We start from the raw sequence: 12,494 nt of genomic DNA, 5'->3' as shown, positions 1-12,494 counted from the left end.
TTATTGCGGGCTAGAATATACGCGGCGATAGAGTTATAATTTTACGTCTTAGCATTGGATGGATATCCAGCTCACACACATAGAAACAAGATTTTTTACGTGGAAAACCTTGGAAAGGGGAAAAATCACGAGGTCTAGCTCAGTTGAAAAGATTTAACTAGAATTTGAGTTGATTATAGTGGGTTGACTCATCCCAGATGACGATCATATTACAAATGTCAACCATATGGTTGAAGTATAGTATAAAATATGGCGTCAATTGGAAATTGGGGGGTCATTTAGTAGTCTGACAACGACTTGGCAAAATTTATGGCGTCAGTTGATATTCTGGCAGAATTTAGGGCCTCAAGTGTTGGTCTAGCGGAGTTCAAGCCTTTAGGCGGTGGTCCGACGAAGGCGAGGGCCTCGTGTGGTGGTTCAGCGATGGCGAGAGCCGTAGGTGGTGTTCCGGCGAAGGCGAGAGCCTTAGGTGGTGGTCCGGCGAAGGCGAGGGCCTCAGGTGGTGGTCCGGCAAAGGCGAGGGCCTCAGGTGGTGGTCTGACAAACTCAGGCGGTGGTCGAGGAGGAGCTTCTTCCTTCTCTTTTTTCTCTTCTCTTCTTCTCTTCTTGCTTGGATCCTCTTTCAAGTGAAATGAGAGGTCTATTTATAGATTTCTGGAGTGGCATGGCCCGTAAATAGGTAAGAGATCAAGGATAAATGGGGAGTGGTTCGATGGTTGGCCGATGTTGAATCCCTTGATCATAAACCGTTTGATGGCATTTGAATGTCTTAGTGATGTCGTGATTAAATGATCTTGGGCTCGTTGGATTTGTCTCATCGAGCCGCTCGATTCGATCATAAGCTTGTTATGTTTGAAAACCGTTCGGCAATCCAAATTGTTGTTTGAATCTTCCAATAGCACTTCTACCCTTGATTTGGAACCATTTGGGCTCGGATTGGGTTGGATTTAGTATCGTTGGGTTCGTATTTTCGAGACGCTCAGTTCGACCTTAAGTTTGCTGAAATCGGAGTTCATATGCTCCTAATTTTAATTTCGAAAGTTTCCAACTTGATTTTGCCTCGAGATTCGTGCCCGATCAAGATAATTTTTTGCCAATGTATCAACTCTTATTTAGATAATTAAAAAAATATTTAAAAAAACCCTTATTTAGATAATTAATATGATAAAAGTATATCAGAATATTTTGATGCTTTTTATATGGGAATAATCTAAGTTATTTTACTTTAAGATTGACTTTATATTAAATAACTTTATTATTAATTTCAGTATAAACTTATTAATTGTTAAGCTAATTTTAATATAAATCACAACAGAATATTCGGATATTATTATTTTTTAAATTAATATTACTCATCCCTTTTATATCTTCTCTATCTCTTGTTATTATTTATTATATTAAATTGTAATTGATTGGAACGCTTTCGCAATCAGCGCCTCGCTGAAAATTGACCCATCCATCCGTCAGTCCGTACAAGGTCGCCGTCCGTTTACGTGGACTAAAAAGCCCAAGGAAAAGGACTCCGCGCTCGTCCGGTCCATCATCCGTTATTCTACCCAGATATCTAACACATTTTATATAAGGGAAATTTACATACATATCACTTTATAACATCTTATTTACATATCTAACATCTAAAACTTTAATATTACATGAATATCACCCTATATTATTTTAATATCAAATATATCACTTACATTTCTTTCCTACCACTCATATATTTCATTTCTACCACTCATATTTGGTATGAAAATAAACTATGGGTGGTATGTATGTAATATTAAAATTTTAGGTGTTAAATATGTAAATAACATAGTATTAAGTGGTATGTATTATATAAAGATGAGGTTACTTTATTAGCAAGTATTGTTCATTTTATATTTTATATTTTACCCTTTATATTTTTTTAAAAAATTTAACTAAATACAACTTATATATTATCAGAAATCAATTTAATCAAAATACGAATATTAATACATATTTAAATTATAAATTTTCAAAATTAAATTCAAGATAATTTGTACTCATATTTTAATAAATTTGTAGTAAAACTGAATATCCTGACGAAACAAACTCATCGGCATCAATGGGTAGGCTTCATATGTCAATTGAAATTCAATAATCGGGTATGTGCCAAAAATTTTGCTTTTATGGATTAGGAAATAGAAAGTGGCATGCATATAATATGCAATTAGCCATAAATTTACATAATTCAGTAAAATGTATTTACATCCAAAATCATACATAAATCAAATATTAATTTCATTAAACTTCATAACAAGATGTGGATGGAGAGATAAGACATTTAATATGAAAAAAGATGATGGCAACATTTTGTATGTATTATCGATTGGGAGAGATTATAATTGCTTATGGTTAAAATGAGGGCCAGATAGGAGAAATAAGAAGTTGATGCTACGTATCCTCTCTTTTCATCTCTACAATAAGAGCTTTTTCGTCATTACCCTACTGATATCTCTTTCTGTCTTTTTCTTATTTTTACTATATTGTATTTGTGGTATGCTTTACAAATTACAAGTGAAGAGTTCACCTTCTAACATAAATGATAAGTCATTATTAAGGGCTGATGCAGTGTGGGGGCCTTGAGGGAACGGGCCCCCACTGACTTTGGTAATAATATATAATTAATTTTATTTGATGCATTAAGTATGGAATAAATCAAATAGATTTTTTATTTTTTGTCATCCTAATAACTATCCGTCTATCCCCTGACTACGACTCTCCAGGCACGCACGAAACATGACCGCTTGGAAGAGAGAAGTCCGAATGCCACCCACCCAGTCGCCCTCTTTTATTAAAGAATTTTATACTCTCTATTATTGCAGGCTTTTGTGATGGCCTCCATTTATGATTTCATATTAGATTCAATTTAGAATTTTATGGTAGTCATCATTTAAAATTTTATATTATTTAATGGATTTGATTTTATTTTTTAATTAAAATAACTCAAATTTTGATGAGATTTATTTGCTAGGTATGATATCATGACGATCTCTAAAAAAATTGAGTTCAATTGAATGTGTTTCTAATTTGTTATTATTTATTTGATTTAAAGGTATATTTTACCAAAAAAAAAATATTAAAGTTCATTTTTATTTTAAAACTTTGGAGAATTGGCTTTCACTATTTTTAGAGATCATCAAGATCGACTTCAAAAATATTTTTTATTTTAATAATAATATTTAGATTTTTTATGACTTTTCTAAAATCTATGCCAATCAAGAAGAATTATGACCTTAGAGATTAGGGTTTAAATTTTGAACATCCAAATATATTCATATTTTCATGAACATTGGTTCACAAGTCACAAATGGAATGTAGAACGGAAAATTTAAAACCCTTTGGATTTATTTATTATTTTGATTATTTATTAAATTTATTATATCATTAATCTTTAAATTTCATGAAAGTGACATTGCTTTCTAAAAAATCGTTATTATTTAAGTTTTAGTTTTTTAGGGTTTTTTATTTTATTTTACTTTTTTATTTTTATGATTTATTTGAATTCATTATGAATTTAATAAAAATTTTGGGTCAATTTGGAACAAAATTCTAGCCTAAAATTAGAGTTTCATAATTAATTCTCTAAATTATCTCAAAAGTTCATGAAACTTAATTTTTTAGGGTTTATTTTTAGGGATGAATGATTTTATTTGACTTCAAAATATTTTACCTATCATTCTTGGAAATCTAGGAGCATTTTAGAGTTAGTCTCAAAATTTTAGGATTTTTTTAATTGGCTTAAATTATTCAAGTTTAATGGGTGTTGAATTTTGATATTCAATTGAGATTAAAGAAAGCATCAAACTGTTGTAAGAAAAATTAAAGAAGCCCAATAGATCCTCATGAACATCCCATATGAATTTGATAGCAATCAAAAGTAATTAAGGGTGCTAATTATATCATTAACACTATTTTTTCTATAAAAAATCAAGAATGAGTCAAATCCATTCAAAACTAAATCAATTGCATTCTCCTTATTTTTCTAAATATCCACATAGAGTTTATTTGTCAATTTTCATGAAGAAATTAATCACTTATAATTTTCTAAAGGTTTTTAATTATTTAGCTCTTTTTCTCCAATTTACACAAGCAGCAAGCTAATAGTGCATGCGCTTTGTAGATGCCACACAATGATTGACAACTTCTAAATGGTGAGGTTCATCAACCATGCTAGAAATGTGGCTTAGAAGGACAAGAGGATGGTGCGACTCAATCTCTGTCATTCATCAAATGCACGATAGATCATATGCTAGAGACACCATCTCCTTCCCCTAGCATGGAACAAAGGCCATCAATGCATTACACTTCAATCATTGATGATCAAAGGATATTTTTTATCCAATGGACTTAGAAGGATCAAAGAATAAAGTATGAGTAATTCAATGATATGATCTTCTTAGGATTAAGACTTGTTTCAGAAAGTATGTACCACACAAATCAAATTAGGGCTAATTTCATGTATATGCACCCAATGGACCTAGGATCAAGTAAGTTGTTACATGAGCTTGACCTTATCATAATGAGCTAGGTTGATTAAGATTGATGTGACTAGGAATAGCTGGATTAAAGGGAGAAAAACCATTGTGTAGACCTCATTGGAGCTTGGAGGTTATTGGTTTTATAGTAGGAATTGGTTGGGAATGAAATCTTGAGTTATGGATATCAAGATAAATACAAAATGCAAAAAAAAAATCCTCATTAGAGGCTCTACTATTTATAGGACAATCCTAAATCTTTTCTTGCTTATCCATGTAGCTATTGTGTAAATTCTTGGTTGAATTTGTTAGGGATGATCCAACAAGAGGATGCTAAGTATACAAAAATAGTCAATGGTCTTTTGAAAACTGTTATTAGTTAAAGCTGAAACAACTTGCTACCTTGCAATTATGACTCTTTTAATCAATTGTTTGGTGGCCAACTGATTCAAAAAGGAGTGAATAATAAGGATAGACTTGAAACAACAGGAAAGGCAGCCCATGGGATGCACCTAGCCTACATTATAGTTTAGGTTCATTAAGGGGTTAGGTTCAATTGGATTCAAGCTTTGGATTAGTCCAAATGTGTTGGATTAGATTGGGCAACTAGCTTAGGCTGCTAAGTGGTGTCTAGTAATATTTGAGAGGATTTGGATTTGATTAGGTTAAGTTTAGCTCAAATTAACACATGGTAGGTCATTTGGACTCATTGGACAAACTTCATTTAACCATGGTCAAGGGAAATTGACCATCAATCAAATTAGAGCTCAAATGTTTCTAAAATGGGTTAGGATCATTTAAACTCAAGATCAATTTAATCGGGTTTAGTTTAAATTGGATTGAGGATATTTAGAGTCAAGGATAACTTTTCTACTTTAACCATGGGTCAAATAGTTATCAAGGCTCTTAGACCCATAGGGTGGTCTAAGAGCAAGCCAAAGACACCTATGGTGAAATCTAAGATCATGGGCTACCTAGGGTTGACTAAAGCCAAATGTCATAGGAGTTGAATATTATAGGTCTTTCATATGGTTAGGAGATTTTCTATAATTAACCTAGGGTTGACCAAGGCGACCAAATGGGGCACAAATGGAAAATTCTAAGGTCTTGGAGTAGCTTCTAGGCAAGTTTAGAATTAACTGAACCATCGATAGTCAAACTGAACCCAAAAGGTCACTTAGGAATTTATTTAAGTTTTGAGTTTGGATTCAACCGATTACAAAGAGATTTGTAGAAGGTTGGAAAGGTTTCTAATTAGCTTAGAAAGTTCAAATGTAGACTTCAAAGAGACTTGGATGCCACTTGGGGTAAATAGAGAATACTCTATAATTGACCCCACATTTAATAATGGCTTCTCATACACCTTTAGCCATCCTTAAGTTAAATTTAAGAGATTTTCAACTTCTTAATGAGGTTAATGATCAACATTAGCTCTAACAATATTTGACTAAATAATAAATTTTTTTTTTTTTTTGTTCAAAACATTGATTTCCAGATGGTTAAGGGAAATTAATTAGGAAAGATAAATGCTTATTAAAAAAAAAATGAGAGAGAGCAATAAAAAGAACCATACATAGAGAACAAAAATATTCAGTTTAGGCATTCTTCTGCAGCCATTCTTGAATGGAAGAACGAAGACTATGATTTGGAATAAGATTATGATGCTGAAACTGGCGATTTGTCATTGGCGACATGTTGTGGCCGCTCTCAAACCATTTATTTATGACTTCAGCCTCATATGTGAATCCATCTTCAGCTATGTGCGGATCCCTCATGACTTCCTGTAATTTTAGATACAAATCATAAAACAATGGCAAGCCTTTTTTGTCGTTGAAGAGTTTAGCTCTCACCTGAGAGATTGGACAGATGAAGTAAGATGGAATGCTGGTGCTGTTTTGTGAAACAGAGCTAGACGATAATGGCCGGAGCTTGCCACGTTCATTAACTTTCACCATTATATCGAGCACCTTCCAAACCTCTCCATCAAGGCTCGGGCGGTTCTTTCTCATGACGTTGCAGCATTTCAAGGCCAGTTGTACCAGCTGCTTTGCCTGTATGTAAGGCCACTTCCCCGCAGAACGATCCAGGATTGAATGCAGCTTCTCATTACTAACAGCTTCTTGAACCTGGCTAATGATCCCCAGTACAGGTTTTCCGGTCAAGAGGCGCAAAAGTATGATCCCAAAAGAGTAGATGTCTGCGGCGAGCGTAATATCCCCAGAGGAAATGAAGTCAGGGTCCATGTATACAAAGGTGCCTTTAGGATTGGTATTCCAACAGGGAGTGTGAGTGGAATTGAACTGGGCTAAGAGCCTGCTGATACCAAAGTCACCAAGCTTGCTTACAAAGTTGGCATCAAGGAGAATGTTGGCAGGCTTTAGATCTCCATGAACGATGCCATGGGGCTTATTTGATTGGAGGAAGATGAGAGCAGAGCAGATTTCTGCCGCTATTCGTATACGAACATCCCAAGGAAGAGGATCAGTCTTATCTTTGCAGGCAAGGCGGTCGTCGAGGCTGCCATGAGGAAGATATTCATAGATAAGTGCCCAAGCTTCAGGGCAAGTCCCAATGAGTGCTACAAGATGTGGGTGCCTCACATTACTCAGAACTTCAACCTGCATTATGAGTCCAATAATATATGTTTGATAGTGATAAACTGATAATGAATCAGTTTGTTAGTATCAGTTTTATCAGTTTTACCACACCTCTTGACGAAATTCTGCTTGCCCTTGCATGCCTTTGGAATTTAACAACTTTATGGCGACCGTTGTGTGGCGGAGAAAGCCCTTGTATACGCTTCCATATCCTCCTTCACCAATCTTGAGGGAATGATCAAAGTTTTTTGTTGCTTCTTGAAGCTCAGAATAGGAGAATACAGAAAATTTGACTTGCTGTTGGTCTCCGCTAGATGACTTCCCAGTCATCTGGTGTAAATTTTGAGCTTCATGGATTGCAATGTCCCGTGCTTGTTTCAGCTCCTCACATTCAGCTCTCAGCTTTTCAAGGCTATCCTTGGCTTCTGAAAGCTTATCTTCAAATTCTTCGAGCAGGAGCTTGTTCTCAGCGGCGCAGGATACCATCTCTGCTTCACGCGCCCGTGCCTCCTGTAGTCCTCGAAACATTTTATCGCGATCATTTTTTAGCCTTTCATTCTCCTTTATTTCATCTTCAAGCATTTTCTGGAGTTCTATTTTTTGTTTCAGTTCCTTGGCATGTTGGGACTCTGATGCTTTGGCCTATGAAAGGGGCCATTATAGTTAGTTAATGCATTTATGTCAGAAATAGGATACATAGTTTATGACTTACTTTCCAAGCAACCTCAATTGCATTCCTTTCAGCTTTCTGACGTCTAATTGTTTCCCTGTAAGCCTCGTGCTTGAAGTTCTCTGCTTCAGTTTGGACTTTTTCCAATCTATCATACACATCACGCAAGAAATCTCCACCTTCCTGTATCATTCTATTTTTTAAAATAATGAATTTTGATGGGTCAAGTAGTTTGATCTCAACTTCGTTTGACTCACCAGCTCATGGAAAGTAGATGAAAGCTGTAGATTATGAAAATCTTGTTGACTGGTTACCATTCCTGAAGAGGAATCACCATCATCCTCCTTGTGCCTTGATACAGTTCTATTGCTGCTGTTGAAGTCATCAGTTGGCCATAACCAGTTTGAATCACTCGAAGTCAGGGAACTCCTTGAGCTCATAGTCCCATCCGTAGAAGTCTCACTCTTAGCTGCTGGTGTTCTAAAGAGACTTGGCAATGAAAATTTTAGCATGGGTGGTCTTCTTCTAAATGGGACAGCATTTTCAGAAGCTGACCTCGGCATAGGACTAGTAACCTGGTTAAAATGTTCATGCTGCATTTGTGGTAGGGATTTTGATCTGAGCTGATCCGAGGAGCTTAAACTGGAATATTCATTAGTAGCTTCATCCCTATTGAAAATGAAATTCAGTTATTGGAGAGGTTCATTATAATGAAATAAACTTTTAAATGTAAAAAAGGATCTTAGCTTTTTAATTATTAACGTCTATTAAAAAGATATCTACAAAATTCAAATTTATTCCAAGTAAGCTACTCTTATTATCTCAAGTAATCTGCTCAGAATCGACTGGAAGTCATCTCAAGGAATCATTTAGCTAACCTGGTGCATATCAGTTGCCCCTTGCAAACAAACCAGATCTTGCATAACGAATGTGCATTTTGCTGGACAGTAATTGCAATCTTGGACTTCGGTGATGTCATTTTCCTGTAGCATTGAATAATAGGGATACATAAATAGTTACATATTTTAAACAAATTTCAATGCAAAAGAACTACTCCTTTTTTCCGGGAGAAATTATTCCGTGCGGAGTCCGGACGGTAAAGAACTGTACGGATGTGAGTGTACACAGTGTTTGTACACAATGTGTATAAACAAACCTAAATTGTGTACAAGATTATATTCAGTATACACACTGTGTACACTCACATCCGGACGGTTCTTTACCATCCTGACTCCGCACGGAATAATTTCTCCTTTCAGGTCACATAAAAAGCAGCTCTTTTTATTATACCTTGAGAAATGCCTGTCAGCAGCAGCTCCCATGACAAGCATTTTGATTCTATGGCTTGCAACAAGTTCTACAATCGCCAAGCCAACATCATCATTCTCAACAACTAGCTTCTCTGCTCGAAACTATGCACAGAGAAAGCAATTATATTAAGGATTGCAAAATCATGATTTATTCTTTAGCCCAGTTTTAACTGTAGAGGATTTTAGAATTTCCATCCCTGTTTCCAAATAAAAGACAGATATGTCTGCTGGCTATTTTGGCTAAACTTTCTCCTTTCATGAAGAAGATTGAAAAAATTGATGGAAAAACTAAACGTCTTGCACACACTAATTTATTCTTGGCCCATTGATTATTGCATCTCTTTTCAGTAATCACCGAAGAAATGTCATCCAAATCTGGACTGAACTAATCTGCAATAATGCTCGTATCTACTTATTCTTTTATGATTTTCTTTGATATGTTACTTGTTCCCGTTCAAAGCTTACTAATATCTGTGAATGTGTTATATTTTCTTGCAATAAAAGTCACATTTTATGAAGGCCATAAGCTTAATTCTACCATGACTAAGAATAGAACCCTTTAAAAAGATATTCCCCTATCTAATTATCTCTCAGTCAGCTTTTCATTAGTACAATTTTAAGAATGAATCCTTTCGCAAGAAGTGATTTAATGGTGTCGCTTCTTACACTTGATGCAAATATAATCTTTAGTTTTTATCAAATTTATTGGAGGTTTTTATTCATTAACTTAAATCACAACAGCTTCGCAATTGTGCTTGCTAAAACCTCTATCAAACCTTATATGCCAATCATACTTGGATCATTAATGGAGCTTTTTATCTATATCTACCTTGTCTTCTTCACTCATAGTTTCAAGCACATTCAAATGGCTCATAACTTCCTTTAATATTCCAGCTGGAACAATAAACCTTGCATCTTGGTTTCTGAAAACTCAAACTTTTCAAACCATCAAATATCTCAATCTCATGCTTCAAGCTGCAAATATTATGTCAAGAGCAATATGTACTGCTTCGATTGATGTAATAGATCTTTTTTGTAGAAGTAATTTTTTTGCTTGAATGTGCTACTTCTTGAACCTTAAACCCTAAATCCTAAAAACTACCGGAAATAATATCTGAATAGTGTAGAATTTGAATGTTCTTAGAAGTCTTGGAACAATCATGCCTAAAAATAGAAATGGGGATCAGACAAGCAATGAACGCACCATTGATTTAGAGCACATAACCAGGTATTCATCCAAAGATTTCTCCACCATCATTTTCTCCTGCTGTCTGTATATTCTCACATGCTCCTCCCCCAGTTTGCTTACAGGAACCATTGCTCCCACTTGAGTCAAAATGGAAAAAGTCAATTAGTTCAAGTTAAAATATTAAGTCAACTAACAAATAAAAAATAAGCAAGAAATTTGTGAATGAATATGGTGGATCAGGAAATATATTTGTTATGAGAAAAAAGTTTTAAAAAAACTTTTTTTTTAGCTGTTCTGCCAAAAGATGGTTTCATAATTTTTGTGAAGTGACAAGGCTCAAATCCTCTACAGAATCATGAATAAGGAGCACAAAAAGAACAAAAACTAACCAAAGACCTTTCAGAGTTTCAGCTATATGAGAGCATAAAGTGGAAAAGGTTCAAAAAGCGCAAATCTAAAAAAAGGGCTTTCTACCAATAAACAAATCCAACCCACCTCAAGCCTAAAATCCAGTACTAAAATTATGCGTTATGCTTCAAACCAGTTTGAAAAGAATTAGGAAAACCATTCCATGGACGAAAGAGTACGGATGAAGAGAGATTACTCATTGGTAAAAGCTTAGGTGGACGATGAACATGGAGAATCACAATCTTTTTGTCGGTGGATGTATTCCGAAGCACCCATAGCACCAGTTCAATCCCTTCCTTCAATTTTTCAGGTACAGCCACGTACAATTTCCTCTCTTCTTCCTCGCCCTCAACGCTGCCCATCGGTGGCTCCTCCTCGATCACACTGTGGCTGTTGGGTGGTGAACATGGCTGCCGCAGGGAATTGGATGATGAAGGTTTAGCCATTCGAAATCCCACAAGCCAACGAAAAGGGAAAAAAAACTTCGCTTTCTTTCCAATCCCCTTCCTCGCCCAGGAATGGCTTTTCTGGAGCAGAAAGGTATCTATTTCCCCCCTCCAGGCGAAGTTGCAGCAAGGCAATGGCCTCGCTGGGTCGCTAGCAAGCTCTCTCTCTCTTGTAGGAACGCATGTCTAGTTTGGTAATTTCAACGACAACGATCGTCTAAAAATTAAATATGCCGGAAGCTTCATGGTTACGAATTTGACATGACGTAGGCACTAGACATACATGCTACACCTTAATTATTGAAAATATCAACGTTTTGAAAATTCAATCGGACAATGAATCGGAAGAATGAGAAGTTCACGATCGAATCAGTCGAATCGGGATCGAACCTGATGATGTAATAAATAATAATATTATTAAAAAAATTTAGATTTAAATCTCAAACAGTTTTCAGATTTTACTTTTAGTACTCTCAAATTTGACTAAATATGGCTTAAAAACGCTGCTCTAAAGTCTAAACAGTAATTTACATAGCCAAACGATGCCCTACAGCTACATCACTTTTACTGTTTTACATAGCCATAAGCCATCGCATATATTACTCGTTAGCAAAATCATAAATCAATCATGCAGTGAAATGTCTCTAAGGCTTAAAAACGTTTCTCTAAACAGTGGTTAATTCAAATAAAAAACAAAGATTGTCTCCATGAAATGACCCAAAGGGTTGCCAATCCAAAAAAAACAAAGATTTTGTCTCTCTTGTAGGAACGCATGTCTAGTTTGGTAATTTCAACGACAACGATTGTCTTAAAATTAAATATGCCGGAAGCTTCATGGTTACGAATTTAACATGACGTAGGCACTAGACATGGAAAGAAGAAGAGGCTTACGGTTTTAAAAATCGAATCCAACAACGAATGAAAAGAAGAAGAGGCTTACGGTCGAACTGGGTTTGAATCGGAGTTAAACGGAATGATGTAATAAATAATAATATTATTAAAAAAAATTAGATTTAAATCTCAAATAGTTTTCAGATTTTACTTTTAGTACTCTCAAATTTGACTAAATATGGCTTAAAAACGCTGCTCTAAAGTCTAAACGGTAATTTACATAGCCAAACGATGCCCTACAGCTACATCACTTTTACTGTTTTACATAGCCATAAGCCATCGCATATATTATTACTCGTTAGCAAAATCATAAATCAATCATGCAATGAAATGTCTCTAAGGCTTAAAAGCGTTGCTCTAAACGGTGGCTAATTCAAACAAAAAACAAAGATTTTGGTGGAAAGGAAACATTGAAACAGAAGCACAGGAGTGAAATTTCAATTTCCAACATCAAACAAGAAAACTCATCAAGATTCACAGCCTA

The 12,494-nt window shown here is 35.2% G+C and overlaps 1 protein-coding gene across 1 annotated transcript; it reads right to left on the bottom strand.

Moving 5' to 3' along the window:
- Window positions 1-6,044: 6,044 nt before the first annotated feature.
- LOC110102952 (U-box domain-containing protein 33) lies at window positions 6,045-11,287 on the bottom strand. Its single transcript, XM_020831475.2, has 9 exons — window positions 10,870-11,287; window positions 10,281-10,402; window positions 9,057-9,178; window positions 8,645-8,749; window positions 8,024-8,435; window positions 7,809-7,949; window positions 7,208-7,738; window positions 6,350-7,117; window positions 6,045-6,280 (listed from the first exon to the last, which is right to left on the bottom strand). Exons 1-9 carry the CDS (start codon window positions 11,117-11,119, stop codon window positions 6,095-6,097), a joined length of 2,637 nt encoding a protein of 878 aa, XP_020687134.1. The 5' UTR covers window positions 11,120-11,287; the 3' UTR covers window positions 6,045-6,094.
- Between the last annotated feature and the right edge of the window lie 1,207 nt (window positions 11,288-12,494).

This window comes from Dendrobium catenatum, unplaced genomic scaffold (assembly GCF_001605985.2).
Source record: "Dendrobium catenatum unplaced genomic scaffold, ASM160598v2 fragScaff_scaffold_631, whole genome shotgun sequence".
Taxonomy (NCBI): domain Eukaryota; kingdom Viridiplantae; phylum Streptophyta; class Magnoliopsida; order Asparagales; family Orchidaceae; genus Dendrobium; species Dendrobium catenatum.
The sequence above is the reverse complement of the archived record's forward strand: the minus strand, read 5'-3'. Positions and strand labels throughout refer to the sequence as shown.

What these genes read in the sequence shown, in the direction of transcription:
- LOC110102952 (XM_020831475.2), bottom strand. Translation starts at nt 11,119, where the DNA reads ATGGCTAAACCTTCATCATCCAATTCCCTGCGGCAGCCATGTTCACCA. An exon ending in GCTGACAGGCATTTCTCAAG is followed by an intron (nt 8,750 to 9,056) that starts GTATAATAAAAA and finishes TCAATGCTACAG; the next exon opens with GAAAATGACATCACCGAAGT. An exon ending in CATCTACTTTCCATGAGCTG is followed by an intron (nt 7,950 to 8,023) that starts GTGAGTCAAACG and finishes AGAATGATACAG; the next exon opens with GAAGGTGGAGATTTCTTGCG.